The sequence below is a fragment of the Saccostrea echinata genome, unplaced genomic scaffold, assembly GCF_033153115.1.
Source record: "Saccostrea echinata isolate AGI-Se365-2 ecotype Australia unplaced genomic scaffold, CSIRO_AGI_Sech_v1 ptg000015l, whole genome shotgun sequence".
NCBI classification, from domain to species: domain Eukaryota; kingdom Metazoa; phylum Mollusca; class Bivalvia; order Ostreida; family Ostreidae; genus Saccostrea; species Saccostrea echinata.
In genome coordinates, this window is record NW_026889764.1 from 1570344 (window position 1) to 1587385 (window position 17042).

A 17042-nucleotide genomic window follows, 5' to 3' on the forward strand; every position below is an offset into this window, starting at 1 on the left:
CTAATTCCATATATGATTGAGGGAAAGCTAGCAATTCTCTTATAAGACGAACCTAAAATCATACTCAAGAAAAAAGTACTATGAAAGAACAATATTGACATTAATCTACTCATAGGCTATTGGATGTTGTTAATTAAGCGCATATTATATAAACAAAATTAACAATGAGGTTTTTAAAAAAATAACATTTTTTTCTCAATAAGATGAGGAAACGTAAATGACATTATTGTCTTTTTCCCTGAGATGCCGATCCAAATCTTTTGACACGTAAGGCTTTTTTGTTAAATATATGATAAATTATGCATGTAGTATCCAAATATTCATGGATTTAGCATATTTGAGATTTATTTTGATGATAAGAAACAGCATGCAGTTATTGTTTTTTTCTCTTTAAATGTTTCCCGCATAAGCGCAGCGGTTAAAGCAAACATCTTGAATCGTTCTTGATTTGTGAATTCGAAACCCACTGCAGAACGTGATGACCGGTCCTTGGGATGAGAATCGAGGTCCAATGTTGCAGTAGATAAATGCTGGGACGAAAAGGATTCCTCGCTGCTCATCAGCCATATAAACCAATTACAGGCTTAAATGCGCAGCCTCCCACATACTTGGTGGCATCCTAGCGTGAGTGAAAATTTCTTGAAGGACGTAAAACAAACAAACAACTAGCCAACCTTTAAATACATGTAACTTTCACCATTTAACATTCCTTATCAATATGAATATTTTAGATCACTAAAGTGTCCCCTATACGATTTGTTGTCTTTAGCCATAGATACGAAACTTTCACATTGCTCATACTCCCGATGAATTTACCTTTCAACTGAAAAAAGATCATTTTTAAATTATTGCATAATTTTGCAATTTGCAATGGAAATATTCAACAAAAATAAAAATAGATGTAATCTCTTAAAGGGTAAGTAAGATATATACAGCATATGTTCCATCGCTCTTGTTATTTAAGTTAATTACACAGAAATGTTCACTAATATTTTTTTTAAAATAATATCGTTTGACTAAAGGGTACAGGTTTTATGTTTAACCTTAACTTTTTGATTTATCATACTGAAATAAATTTCAAGACTTTTTTTTAAATTTAAAGCTAAATTTTAAAGATATTTTTCTACTATTTCCTTAACAAATTTTATATATATCAAATTTGATTTTAATGTCAGACGACACGTTCCTCAAAAACATATATATTTTTCCAAGAATTTGTCATTGAAGTATAGGATCTTAAACAAGTTTCCTCACAAAAAATTGAGGTACGTTACCAGGGATTTGGACAAGATACCAGAGGGTGATATTTCTTACACAATCCATATTGGTACTCTTCTGAATGGCCTGTGTCACAATTTTTGGTGTACTTTTATTTAAAAACATATTGAAAACAGTCTAGAAATCACAAGATGATGACAATTATGAATAATTCTTTATATAATATCAAGAAATACAAAACATATTTGAGGAACGTGTCGTCTGACCTTAAAAATCAACCAAACAAAACATGGTTAATAAGAAATTATGTTAAGACACATTTCAATTGAATCGAGGAAAATTTGAAAGTTTTCATGAGAAAAGTTTTAACGTATCATTATGCGAAGAAGACAGAAAATTTAAAACAAAAGACGTCTTTAATTATATACATTTCTGTGATATTGTAAAGTACATCGTTGTATAACCTTCAATTTTCAAATGATAGATGAAACATTATGAACAATATGTGTGGTACGTCCAGTTAAATTTACATAACGTATAACCAACGAGGCATATTGTATATATCACTAATAAATAATTGCAATGAATTAATTTAGCATGAGCACACATTTAACAAGATATGTTGGCATTTGTACTTTAACAGATACATTTTATAAAGAGTTTGAAAGGTTTGGGCGTTTGCCACGTTATCGAGTACTCCATATAAATAATGAAAGATGTTACCTGTACATATTTCTTTTGTGAATAGTATAGCACAATTCGTTTCCATTCCAAACAATCACCATCGAAAAATAGAAAAATCTAAAAAGGGTGGCATTTAAAATAGTAAATAGTTTACTTTGTATATATGGTTTCACGCTCATTTGCTTTCCCTTCGGCTGCCTTTCGTCCATTAATAACTTCAACAGTATTATTTTACAAAGAATAGTGCATAGGGTATAAAAGAACAAAAAGTGCTTTTATAAACCATTGTATTTATTTGTATTCTGAGAAATTCCATCTCGATATTGCATTTTTACAGTATATTATGAAATCATTAATTTCATGGGAATTTATTTTTCGTTGTTTTCATGACGTGAAGAAGTCAACCACGAAATGTGAATGTTTTGAAATAATACTAACACAGCACTTTTAACCACGAAATCAAATCCTCTTGAATAAACATTTCCCCCTAAACCACGAAAATTTTATCCCACAAAAATATGTGATTTACAGTACATTGTATTTGCTTAAGAGGCCTCAAATGGTGCTGGAATATAATGTGCTGGATATCAAAAAATATTAAAGGATCAATATTCCTTTCAGTAAATTTTTAATTATGTTAAATATGTTTAATAAATAAACATGGCAGCTTACCTTATATGAGTAATATATAATAGTAATTGCTGTCTCACTGAATTCTTACATTTCAAACAGATTTGTAAAGTTGATTAGGTCAATAGAGTCTCGTGTCCTTTATGTGCAAGTATGTTTCCTCAGAAATTGTCTTAGTAAAAATGCTTCTATTTCGTGGCTATTTATGGTTAATGTATGTAATTCATTCATATGTTCTGCAGTATGTTTTGACAAATTTCCTTTGGCACCTTCTCACAAGTAGGGCGTTTCACCTTACAAATGTTTGCCGTAGTTCTCAATCCGGGAGAGTCATTATCTTGGAAATTTCTGGATTCGTCTTTATGCCTGAAATGCTTTTAAGACTTTAATAGGATAGAAAATAGAAATTACCCCTGCACATGGCATACTGGGATATATTATTACCCTTTCTGATTGGTTGCTACGTTTTATCACCTTGGCTATATATTCTAATTTGGTCATATATCGTTTTATTGTTCCATTTATTTTGCTTAAATATTCCCAAAGGAGTCAATCCTTCAATTTTTTTTTATTAAACTTCCACAATCTACTTTGCTAGTATATTTTTTTTTTCAATTTCAATTACCATGAATCATATATTGCAACAAAAGATTTTTATTTCAAACAACATTTCAGGACTTAATATTACTGTTCCTTTGTTAATGATTAGATAATTTTATCATAGGCATCCAGCTCGCTTTAATTTGGTGTTTTCTCAAATAGAAAAAAGTTGGCATCACTCTTAAAAAACCCGTTACACTCTGTCTTTCGAAACAACTTTAGAGTCGCATGCTGATATAAAAGGTGCGCTCTGATTGAACAAACCAAAACGAACCTAATTGTTTGTCCAATCAGAGCGTATCTTACATAGTAAGGTAACTTAATTTGACAGTAGTACGGCTTTTCTAAGGTCCAATCAATGCTCGCCTTTAATAAGCAGAGTAAAGATGTTAAACTCATCTTAATTAAGTAAGTTAATCTTTATTATTTCATGTAGTTAAAGCTGTGAAATGGCACAATATACCTGTTCTGTCTTACTACTAAAATATGTCAGAATCGGAATATTCATGAGGGTACATTTCAATATTCTCACGATCGTGGATTGAAATTTGGAGTAACGAACAAAATCATGCCATTTTTAACCTCAACTCAATTTCGAAGTTTATGACATTTCTCTTATTACGTATATATAGTATTGTTATAGTTATAGTTATGATCGTATTTTTAACGAACATTGAAATTAATACCAGTTAGTTACAAATTAATATTTTCAATATGTTTAAAAGAAATTACTTACTTCTTCATCCTTACAAATTACATATTTTAAAGGATTTGATGCAAAAGAACAACACATGAAATGTTTTTACTTTACACATAAGAAAACTTTGTTCTCCTTTGTTTTATTTATATCTTTCGTTAGCATGGTTGTTACGAGATTGATCACTGTAGATTACCATGTATGTATCAAGTGCACAAGAAGCATTGTCTTTCTCTCTGAAAAAGGAAAAGACATTGAAGTTAATGTAATTCTAAAAATTAAATCTGTAAAAAGTATATAGCATATTGAGAGTTAAATGGATATTTTTGCACTTGTTATTAGTGCCACATGTACAAATACACAACCAAAACACACAACAATTTTGATTATAGCCTCGAACTGTGCAGAAATTTTCATATGGAACTGTTTAGATATTCTATATTATGTTCTTACATTTTGCAACGAAATATGCAATTATTATTGACTGCAGCCTTGGTATAAGTGGGCCATATATGGTAAATGTGGAAAATACGACTGCTTTGAAATTGAGCCAACAAGCTTCCGAATCAAAGAAAAATCGATAAGCTAATATTTAATGTAATGTAAGTTTGAAAATTAGCGATGAAAATATTTTATTACAATTTTAAGATTAAAAAAAATCCTCAAATGATAAATTAATGAATCATTGTGAAAAACAGAAATTATGTCTACAGGAAAAAAGGAGAGAAAGGTTTATCAACATAATTGTAAAAAAGTGCAGGTTTTAATGATTTTCTCCCTGCGAGCCGAGCTAGGATCTGATCCACTCGGGGTTCAGAGTGGACCAAAAATCGAGACTTTCAAAGATATCTTAATGTCAAAAGGGTTTTCTCTATTCATTTGAGCTGTTAAGCTTCATGCTCTTACGATGGTAATGTGTAAAATTTGAGAGAATCATATTCCAGAGAGATGATTCAGCTGCTGCATAAAATGAAACAGATGTTTGAGGATGAAAATAGTGTGACAGACGTACGGACAAATGGACCAGGATAACAACAATATAACAAAACTTTCTTCAGAAAATGCGAGAATTTTCCAGGCTGATAATTTGCCAGAGTCTGATAATTTTCCAGGCTGATAATTATTAATGTATGTGGACCAAGGATATAGGCTTGGATAGTTCCGAGGTTATAGTGCATGACTAGTAATGCAGGGGTCCACGGTTCGATTCCTAGTCCAGCCATAAATTTTCTCCTTTCCTATTACATTACATTGGAACCTCACATTCTATCTTTGAAATCCATTGGTTTGGCTTAAAAACTAATTATCCAAAGGAAGTAACAATGTTAAATTCTCTTGCCATATCCATCAAATACTAGGTGTCATTGAAATGCAAAATGCATAGAGTAAAATAAAGCTTTTACTATGGAAATCTGGTGCTTTGTCCTCTGATGTCAATGCTTTCCTATCGATTAGTGCCAACAGATCGGGACACGGTGTCGGGAACAAATTACTAATCCAACTCCATACAGTCAGCATATAATTCAAACGGCTTCTGCGACTGTATGCTGTGAACGATTTTTATTAGTAAATCTATACCGAATGAAATGTCAAATCTATAATGGCTGGATTGCGAATGTTATACAAACAGCTGTTGCAGTGTGCAGATCTAAAACAGTGACAGTATTAAATCAGTCTCGTTTACGTCAAGAAGTCACGAACGGTTAGATAAAGGACTGTTTGTACAGTACTATGGCATGCGAAACGTTTGTGAAAGAATTCCAATCCGAAAATCTAGGACTAAACCATGACACTCCAGCAGACTTTGTCCGTTCCCAGGTAAGCCTAATCATTTCATTATGATATGCTATTCAGTCTTCCAATAATCGATTATAAAAATCTATGCTATTCAGTCTTCCAATAATCGATTATAAAAGTAAAGTCAGTTAAAGTGCTTAGCAGACTTTAACGCGTGAACCTGCAGACGTCGGATATAAATCGGTAGTTTTCAATTAAAGGTTGAATATTGTATTTGATTTAAAGCAGTGAAAAACAATACAAAAGATTCCATAGTTTAATTGTATAAATTGTGTTAGAATAGCCAGTGTATCTTGTTAAAAAACTGGAATATGACTTATATAACTCGAGACAAGTTCAAAGACGTCAACGATGGTAAACGCAAAATCATTTTGAAAAGAAATACATTTGCTGCCTGACAAACCTCACTAAATTGTTACTGTAACCATTTAGCAAGGAGACACTGAACCATTCAAGACCTCAAAACACATCTAATGAATTGGCATTTGTGCGATTGCTGTAAGTCTATTATGACTGTTCCACGGTTCCAATGGTAACACTTTCTGCAAAGACAAAACATATACTAGTAGTGTTCCAGTAAATTATTGAGAATTTTTTTTATGATACATTTATCTTAAATGTTGGATCAATAACATACAATATAATTTAATGTTTCTATTTTACTTCATGACAATATCCCGTACTTTCTAATGATACATGCAGTTTTCATAGATAGCCTCCCATTTATTTGCTTCATGTTGTATGCTGATGTTTAAAATTACTTCTATCGGAAAAAGAAAGCCTATTGAATCTATGAATCAGTAAGAAATTGTTAAATCAGGTGATATTTCCGAAACACCGAGTATTTCGTCTACTTTGCATTGTGTGGTACGAAAAAAATTTAAAAAGAAGAAGAGGAATTCAGTTAAGGAAAAGAGTATGTGGGCCTAGTAAACTAACATTCACATATCAAAGAAGGCTTGGATATTTGCTCAGCAAGAACAACATAAAGTGTAAGAAAGTGTAAGCGTGGGTTTCATTCCTAGCCCTACCAGATCTTTCCGTCTGTTGAATTCCTTCCCATTTTTCAATATTGTATCCAACGTGAATCAATAATAGACAGTGGAATACTCACTGTTTCAGAAGTATGACATGATAATAAACATCTACGATAGGCTTTCTTTTTTCAAAAGCACTCATTTTGTACATTAGCAATCGACTGGAAGTATACAAAGATAACGTTAAAAGTTTTATTTCCAAAACCATTTCACGAAAATATTCTCAATAATTTCTGGGAACATTAAATAAGAACATTGTCTTTAAACTAAGCTTTAAACCAATTGTATAATATGCCTCTACAAACGTTCTGTTTTCCTGGCTATGTAACAATCCCTTAGGTTCAACCAGACAAAATGGCAAATTCAAATCCACGGGGATTAAACCTTTCGGAAATTGCCGCCACTTTGGAAAGAGATCTTTCAATATTCGAGACTTTCCATAAATGCTCGTTAATTTCATAATGACATAAGCCTTCGAAATTGATTCGGAGGTCACACTTGGATGATCTCTGGAAATAAGTACTTCCTCGTACGTTTAACAGTTTTCCAGAGACCTTAAAAGGGGAGCTTGAGATGAATTTTGACTGTTTGTGTTAATTATAAACATGAAAAACCACCTCATACTTGTTTGTTTCCAATTACAACTATGAATCCAAACTGACTAAAATGTCTTTAAATATTTAATTGATGTTGTCTTTCAGACATCAAAGTTTATTGCTGTCGTCAACGATGAGTTGGAAGCACTCGTGTGAAACAGACTATAGAACTTATACATGTCCATCTATATGTCTTAAGAGTAATATGTGTATATTTGATAAAATCCTTAAGCAAGTATCTTTTTATATATTTTTAATTTAAACTGTTGAAATTGTGAAAGTGCCTTATTTTGCGTTACAAAAATAGGTATTCAATCAAACGCGTGCTAGTTAAGAACAAATAATAAATAAATAAATAAATAAATAAAGGAACTGAACAATAAGAAATTAACAAATAAAAAATATATTATATAAATAAATAGATTTAAATAAAATAAATGTTATAGAATTTTTAAAGAATTTTGTACAATATTATTGCTTAAACATATTTATCAAGAAGTTTTCTTTTAAAGTCTGTTGTTTTATTTTCATATCTATTTTAATATTCAATGTAAAAAAATGAAAAAAAATTGAAATTCCCTAATAATGTTCCAATAGATTTTCTGGATATTGATGCATCTCACGTTTTTATGATTGAGTTACACGGAAAATCCCCTCTTCATCAGATGCATCCAATTTTTTTTCTAGAAACTTGTACTTATTTTTAGATTAAGAATGACTTGAAGGATAAGCTTCGTAAAAAAGATGTGTTTAAGCAATAGAAAGGCTAGTATAAATACTGTTTTATTTTTTAAACGTATATTTAGGCATTATACATATGTCATTAGATACTCAGTAAATTTCGAATCAGCCATATGGTCCAAGGTCTCTTTGTCTTTAAATTAACTCATACATATGTTACATTAAAATATAGAATCTTAATTCAGAATTATTTATGGATGAGTTTAAATTATGTAACACATATGTTGTCTCCAAAATGTTCATTTTTTTCAAAATAACTAGATCGTCATCTAATATTGATAAAAATTATGAAAAAATGTGGATAGAGGTCAAGTAAATCTAGCAAAATAGCATAAATATTACATCGATAGTAAGATAATCAATCTCAGTAGATTGCTTAGTTTGATTTTTATAACTAGAGTGATAACAAAGTGATTTTATAGTACTCATTGATAATCTGGTTCATGTTAAATTTATAGCATTTCTGTTAGGATAAATCCTTACTTGTAAATACATTTTGTTCTCTACTACTCCCTAAAGCTTAAGTTATCTATTGACTTGAATAAATACAGAGGATACGCTTTATGTTTCAAATCAAAACTGAAAATTGATTGATTGTTGTAGTTTTACGTCCCTTGCATGATCATAAAATCACGTCACGGGCTTCAAATTTAGACCTTTACTCGACTCTTAGAAGCATCGAGCAGTGAGGGATCTTTATGTGCCAACGGCCTGTCACGACGCGGGGCCTCGGTTATTAAGGTCTTTTCTGAAAGAAAACTTTCACTTCAAAGTGCCAAACGCTCGGAGAAGGAATAGTTGCTACCTACATTTATCGGCTTAGGTTTGTCGTGGTCGTGGAGTCTGAACTCAAGACCTTCCGATTGCAAGCGAGCTCTCTATCGACAGAGCAAAACTTAAAAAGTGCTGCAAATGAAAGATAAAACAAAAACATATTACACCACAAGTATTGCTCATTATATATGATGACTTTTGATAACTTAGGGACTGACAAGAAATATATTTAGGTACCCGTAAACCCATTCACTTCAAATACAAAATACAGACAGAAATTCTGAATGTCCCTGGTTTACGTTTACATTGTTTTATAAATAGCATGAACATTCACAACAGGAAAAATCAATGCTTGTTTTGACAAGTGTTCATCGTCTATTATTTTTTTTTCCCATCCTTAAAATGGACAGCTTTGACAAATTATCTACTTTAATCATGATTGACTTCACATCTTATAAGCAAATGGCTTTTAGATTTCTGTTTCTTGCTTATCGATTATTCTGCTTGAGTAATGAAGGAGGAGAGTTTTATAAATAAAACAGAAGTCAGAACAGCTTGGGATTTGTCTTCCAAATTACACGACATCTTTTGCAAACATGAAGATATTCAATGCATGTTTAAATTATCATTACGCAGGAAATTGTATGTGATGCTTTTTGTGACGTTTTAAATGTACTCACCAACAAATTCCGTATTTCAATGAAATAGATTTATTTCTCAGTTTATTTTTAGCAAAAATAAAAAGAAGTTTTTTCATCAAGAATTTTTCATGAACAAGATTATAATTCTTAAGGATATCCGATCCTCAGCCAGGAAGGATAACTCTTAAATTTATTATTTTATTTAAAAAGTCTCAAAATGAAGCTTGAAATTGAGATCTTTTCGTGCAACAATTTTCATTTTATGCATCTTAATATGATTCAAGATTCTTTGAAGTCTTCGAAACGGTCTTGTAAAAAGTTGACATTTGTACCCCACAAACGATAAAAATGAATTCATTTTTAGAGAAATCGAATTTCCTTTAGTCTAGCATTAGATACCAATGCTTATTAGCATGATATAAAATTAGACATGATATGTGATGTCTAACAATGATAGCATAAGCTTTTTACACTATTTATTATATGACAATTGAAGTAAAAAGAAGAACTAAAATACTGTATAAGCATAAAAAAGATGCAATTTTCTCCAAATGCCTGGATACCTATATTTTTCTATCCTAAATTATATTTGTTGATCAATTTTCAATTAAAAAATGCATAGCTGATGTTTTTATTCGCATTTCCTGAAAATATATTTGAGATTTGATCATTTTCCCTATATGATTAACTATAATGATGAACTTTGAAGAAATTCCATGGGTAAATTCACGTTACTATGTGAAATCAAAGACATTTTTGTGAGCAATTTCAATGACTTAAAAGCTAATTTTCAGAGCCTGAGGATCGGAGTACCTTAAATAATATTTAATGAAATATGAAGATAACGAACAGTAATCAAGGTCAAAAGTCCACTGGAACAATACAAATCTGGAGCAGAGCAAACCTCTAAAAACATCAGAGGTAGGATCAGGTGTTATAAAGGAGTAAGCATCCCCTTCCGACTTGTCACACCGCCGTGTGTTACTTGATCGAGTAATCGGAGAAATCCGTAGTATTCAGTAGGAAGAAAATGACAATGTTCCTTGTTTATGAAAAACTAAAGTCAAAATTCGATTTAAAGATATATTGTATTTGCTAACAAGGTCATTGTATCGACCATAGAATTTGCAAAATGTTGACTTTATACAGGGCTCTTGATATCCTTGTATCATCAACTTATTTGTCAATAGATTGCTTCTTTTCAGAAATTGTTCGTACGTATAGCATGCTCTTGCGTATCGATTCAACTGGGAGACATAAACTGATAATGGTATATTGCTACATAAATGAAGGAAGGAGACGATAGAAAAGTACTATGCAAACAAAATGAAACTTTTTAAAAATCTCATTTCCTTTTAATTTATTCATTATCCTCCAATTACTCTTCTTTAAACACATCTTTTCAGTAACTGTCCTTTATAAAACTTTATCTTAACAACAAAACATTAACGTGCTCTATACATTCTGTATTCTCGCCTCATCATTTTTATATCACCAAAGCTTGCAGTGAAATATATGGAGATAACGAACAGTATTTAAGCAAATAAATTATAATTATACCAGCACTTTCTAAAAGAAGTTTGTAAAGGTAGTATATTGTCACACTATCTTCTTCCTCTAACTGACATGTTAAGCAGTAGAATCTTAAGCAATGAATCTTTTTGAATACGATTATTGGTTTCCTGCTTTCTGAGTTTCATTTCATCCTTTATCATTGTCAACTGTGGATTGAAATACGGCGTTTTTGAAGGAAAAAAAAAACTGGTTCCAAGAATTACCTCATATTTTTATAACACAATAGCCAAATCATCTTTCGGAATAGTTACACCAAGGTGTTTCGAGTGCATGCCATACTTAAAGTAAAATAGACATTAAATGTTAACATCGCTATTTTGGGAAAATAACGTTCGATTTTAGCAACTTCCTTTTTGCTGCAACCATTATCTTCAAATTAACAAAAAGAAAAGAATCAGACTGAGTGTTGGGTATGTGGGCTATAGCGTGATTGTCCCCGATTAATCGCCAACCAGGATGCACCTAAGCAGAAGTTGATGCCAAAACATTCTGCCTTGATAAGCTGAATTAAAGTTTTAGAGTTATTTAGCTTCTATGATATCTGTTTCATTTTCAGTAGTAAAATGACAATATTATCGGGTACCAAAGATGAAATGTGAGAGAAGTCTTAAATGTTAAAAATAATGATAATCATGTAGCTTTACTAGATGTAAGTATTTGATATGTAAAATGCAATTACCTCTTATTTTGTTGGTAGTGGCCTATTAATCAAAAACTTTACGTGGGATGCCGGTTACTTGTGTCCATGGCCATGATTGGTTGGTTTTTGGCAGACATCGTCTACGAATCAGCAGCTTTCTACCAGGATCGCACATGGACTTACGCTGTTTACGCCACCAATTGGAGTTTCTTCCTGTTGGTCATCACCAGTCTGTATCAGACAATGTGCAGTTTATACTACACAATCAAGACTTCGGATAATCTAGGTACTGGTGAAAAAAGTTAAACTGTTTTTAATTAAATTTTACTTTAGACGAACTCAGGCTTGCTGTTGTTCATATACTAATATTTGATTGTTTCATTTATCATTGATTCATAACGTAACTGAGAATTAAAAAAATGATTTTTATACAAGATTTAATGCGGAAATGCTCAACTTTTGTTACATATATATTTTTTTACTACTGTATACTGCTTGAGTGTATAATCTGGTGACAAAATGGGTGTACACCTACACCCCATGCTCATCACTTGAGGAAGCTCTAACACTGATCACTGAAGAGTTCTAATTCCATGGTAGTTTTATGCATTTTATGCAGTGATCTGCTTTTTGATGTAAGATTGAATAAACTGAATTTACGGTAAACGGCATCAATTGAAATGGATCGGAGAATACTTAACATTATCTTAAATCAATCAAAAAGGTGAAGATAGCGAACAGATATCGATCTTAAGAAAATCTACAAACAATTCAATTCTGTGAACCCATGGAAATTCCAGAGGTGGGATCAGGTGTCTAGGGGGAGTAAGCATTCCCTGTTGACCGATCATACCCGCCGTGAGCTCTATGTATTGATCAGGTAGACGGATCATTCCGAAGTCAAATTAAGTATAAAAAGAAATTGGTATGAGTTAACACATCAGCCAAAATACGACCAAATGATAGCTTACATTTATTAACATGGTCATTATAACGACCATAGAATTTACGAAAAACTGACTTAAAACGAGGTTGTTAAAATCCATGTAACATCACTTATCTGTCAATAGCCTGTCTTGGATTAAAAGTTGATTGTACTCAGAGCATGTTCTTGAGTATCGAATAAGTTGAGAGAGACCATATACAGGTGATAGCGGGATATTTAAAAAAAATAAGGAAAGTTGACGCTGGAAAAGTTAAATTCCATCGTTTGTCATGCAATTACTATGTATGTGTATAATGAAAAAAAGAACAAGAATGATAAGGAATGACTTATAAAAAAAAAGATGTGTTTGTGAAACAATGATGCCCCCGTATGACAACTTATAGCAAAGGTTAAACTTTCTCGAATGCAAATCAAATATCCTGGTACCCAAAGTAAGGTCTTGTCTCGAGGAATAAACATGTGAAATATGAAATTCCTAGCGGCAACCATTGAATAGATATGGAAAAGGTTAAAGTTTTTTCAAAAGTACGTCAAACATCAAGGTCAAGGTCAAATGGTCAAAATTAATGGTGCCCAAGGAAAGGCCTTCTACCTAGAAATACACAGGTGAAATATGACAGCCGAAGCACCAATCGTTCAAAAGTTATGACCAAGGTTAAAGTTTTACAAAAGTAGGACAAACTCCAAGGTCAAGGTCAAAGGGTCAAAATTGTTGGTATCCAAAGAATGGTTGTGTCACAAGGATTACATATGTCAAGTATGAAAGCCTTAGGACCAACCCTTCAAAAGTTATGGCCAATGTTAAAGTTTTACGAAAGTAGGTCAAACTCCAAGGTCAAGGTCAAAGGGTCAAAGTTGTTGGTATCCAAAGAAAGGTTGTGTCACAAGAATTACAAATGTGAAGTATGAAAGCCCTAGGACCAACCGTTCAAAAGTTATTGCCAAGGTTAAAGTTTTCCAAAAGGAAGTAAAACTCTAAGGTCAAAGTCAAAGGGTCAAAATTGTTGGTATCCAAAGAAAGGTCTTGTCACAAGGATTACATACGTGAAGCATGAAAGCCCTAGCACCAATCGTTCAAAAAATATGGTCTAGGTTAAAGTTTTCAAAAAGTAGGTCAAACTCCAAGGTCAAGGGGTCAAAGTTGTTGGCATCCAAAGAAAGGTCTTATCACAAGGATTACATATGTGATGTATGAAAGCTCTAGCACAAACCATTTAAAAGTTATGGCCAAGGTTATCGTTTTCCATAAGTAGGTCAAACTCCAAGGTCAAGGTCAAAGGGTTAAAGTTGTTGGTATCCAAAGAAAGGTCTTATCACAAGGATTACACATGTGAAATATGAAAGCCCTAGCTCCAACCGTTCAAATTTTATGGCCTAGGTTAAAGTTTTTTCAAAAGTAAGACAAACTCCTAGGTCAAGGTCAAAAGGTCAAAGTTGTTGGTATGCAAAGGAAGGTTTGTCACAAGGATTACACATGTGAAGTATAAAAGCCCTAGCACTAATTGTTCAAAAGTTATGGCCAAGGTTAAAGTTTGGTAAAATTTTGCAAAACTGGGTCAAACTCCAAGGTCAAGGTCAAAAGGTCAAATATGGTGGTACCCAAAGAAAGGTCTTTTCACAAGGAATACACATGTGAAATATGAAAGCCATAGCTCCAACGAATCAAAAGTTATGGGCAAGGTTAAAGTTTTTGCGGACAAACAGACAGACAGACGGATGGACAGGGCAAAAACTATTACACACCCGAATCTTCGATACAGGGGCATAAAAAAAAAAACAGGGCACAGACCCTACTTACTTGTTGCTTATAAAAAAAGAGATCTTTTTATTTTGAATCTTCTGATTGATTGATTTACATTGTTTTACGTCTCATTCGAGAATTTTTCACTCATATAGAGACGTCTTCATATACCGATAAAGGGCTTCAAATTTAGGCCTACACTCAGTACTCAGGGCCATTGAGCAGTGAGGGTTCTTTATCGTGCCAACGTCTGCCGTGACACGGGACCTCGGTTTTTAAGGTCCTATCCGAAGGACCTGTGACTTTCACATTGAGTGTCGTGCTTGGCGAAGGAACAGTCACTACCCATGTTTACGTCTTTGGTTTGACGCGGCCCGGCTAACGAGAACCCGAACCTTTATAGCACCCGGCCCTCAGATCACGAAGAGAACGCCCTACCACTGGGCTAACGTGACCGGTCTGGATCTTCTGATAACGTCAAATGTAATTTGATTTAACTTGTGTTTTTTTTAATTCTTTTCAGACGACAGACATTTTGATAGGATGCCGCTCTCCTTGAAGATTCTATGGGTGCTCAAGAACCTAAGCTATAATTCTGCATTTATCGTTACCATGTCTTACTGGGCATTTATAATTTTCCTTGATCATAGCAGTGAGTTCTTTTTAAGTACATTTTTTTTTCAAATTCATAAAAAAAAATTTGATCTACATTTTTTTTCTTGTAAGAAATATCACGCTCTTTTGATCACAGCCATACATGTACATGTATATACGAACAAACAACGCATAACCTTTAGAAATGAAAATTTCTACATATTGAATAACATTTTCCAAAACTTTCAGAATGAATGCTAGTGAACTGTCAAATTTTTGTTGTAAATTTTTAACTTTTCGGGTGAAATTGTATTTACTGCCACCCTGTAAACAGCATGACAGCACATTTACCTGTATATGTTATCTTGAATGAAAATCATGTCCTGTGTAATTGTTTTCTTCTCATATGTAAAATATTCACTCCCTTCCCTGTCTCCTCCAATAAAATATAATAAAATGAATATAAATAAATAAAAGTAATAGATATGATAAAAAAAAAAAAAAAATAGTAAGAAAGACAACAATAGCGTCTACCATTTATTTAGATTTTTTGTATATTATGTGTAAGCAAATATAATCATGTATCTCTATATTCTTTCATATTTCAAAAATAAATGTCAAATCAAATCTATATTCACCTAACAAACTTTTTTTCTGCAGAGGTATTCCAGACAGATTTAAGCAGGTTGAAGCACACTATGAATTCTGTTTACGTTCTACTGGACATGATGATATCGGCTACTCCATTCCGTCTTTTACACATGTTATACACGGTAGCTCTGGGATCCGTCTACTCTCTGTTTAACGCTATATATTTCCTCAACGATGGAACAATTCTGGAGGGCCGACATTACGCCTATAACGTTTTGAACTGGGTAAAACCCACGGAGGCTATAGTGACGTGTACGTTATGTATTATCTTGTCAATACTAAGCCAGACATTCTTATTCTTGTTGTACAGATTACGTCTATGGATATTCTTTAAATTGTATTTTAAAGATCATTCTTTGGCACCGTTGGATGACTTTGAATCTGAAATGAGCAGTATTATTTCGGAGCAATCATCCTACAAATACACGATGGAATAATAGAGTTTCTGAAACAACAGCAAACATACTATAATGACAAATCAAAAGTGAAGTACTTTTAATTTCGATCAAAATTTGTATATAACTTATGTATACACATACATGTATATATGGTGTACTGAATGTGCATAACATGTAGCTAGTTTACGTGATACATGTATTATATATTTTCTACATCTTCATTTGGTAGTGTCATATTGTCAATATCTGTAGACATATCAGTATAGATCAGTTTTAGTTGATCGTCCGATACTCAAGGTTTTTGTCAGTATCCATGATCGCAAAAATGATTAAGACTAGATAAAGAGTCGACTGTAATTATCGACTATAAAGATACCCATGTATGTACACCAAAACAACGTTCACCTACTTCTCGAGATAATAATTACACATATTCAATATATTATCTAATAGATGTTGCCATGACTCTGTGTCAGATTTCCTACTTGATCTTTTGTTTAGTTACATTACATCTTTATTAGGGAAAAAGCAGAGAAGAATATATTATGGAACGCCGGGACTGTCTTATATGAGGATTAAACATTATATGCAGTGTTCTCTTCATTATATGTGGTACTATTTTAATTATATGAAGTAGTTTTTACAGCATATCGTGTGCAACTTCCATTATATACAGTACTTCCTTCATTATATGATGTAGATGTGTCATTATATTATGTACGTCTATCATTATATGAGGTGTTTTTATCATCATATGAAGTGCTTTTAACATTATATGCGGTAGATCTAATATTATTTGCAGTGAACACAACAATATATTATGTACTTCTCACATTATATACAGTATATTCATCATTATATGTAGTATTTCTGTTATTATGATGATGCTGATCGTTAAATATTATGTCCGGTCCTGTTAGCATTCCGTGCGGTAGATTTTGCATTTCGTTATGATGTAGACACAGTATTATATGCGGTGCTTTATTCTTCATGTGTATGATCTTTCGGAAGCTACCTTTCGGAACTCTCTGTTAAAAATTCGGTACCTTGAGAACTCCGACCTTTCCTGTTGAATTCAGTAC

At 32.5% G+C, this 17042-nt stretch overlaps 1 protein-coding gene across 1 annotated transcript; it reads left to right on the plus strand.

Annotated features, from left to right (window-relative positions):
- Positions 1 to 5370: 5370 nt before the first annotated feature.
- Positions 5371 to 16181, plus strand: LOC133187699 (protein rolling stone-like). The gene is made up of 4 exons (XM_061323102.1): positions 5371 to 5647; positions 11688 to 11916; positions 14841 to 14969; positions 15572 to 16181. The coding sequence occupies exons 1-4, from the start codon at positions 5561 to 5563 to the stop codon at positions 15997 to 15999; spliced, it is 873 nt and encodes a 290-aa protein (XP_061179086.1). The 5' UTR covers positions 5371 to 5560; the 3' UTR covers positions 16000 to 16181.
- The last annotated feature ends 861 nt before the right edge of the window (positions 16182 to 17042 follow it).

What these genes read in the sequence shown, in the direction of transcription:
- LOC133187699 (XM_061323102.1), top strand. Translation starts at nt 5,561, where the DNA reads ATGGCATGCGAAACGTTTGTGAAAGAATTCCAATCCGAAAATCTAGGA. An exon ending in CAGACTTTGTCCGTTCCCAG is followed by an intron (nt 5,648 to 11,687) that starts GTAAGCCTAATC and finishes TTTTGTTGGTAG; the next exon opens with TGGCCTATTAATCAAAAACT. An exon ending in CAAGACTTCGGATAATCTAG is followed by an intron (nt 11,917 to 14,840) that starts GTACTGGTGAAA and finishes AATTCTTTTCAG; the next exon opens with ACGACAGACATTTTGATAGG.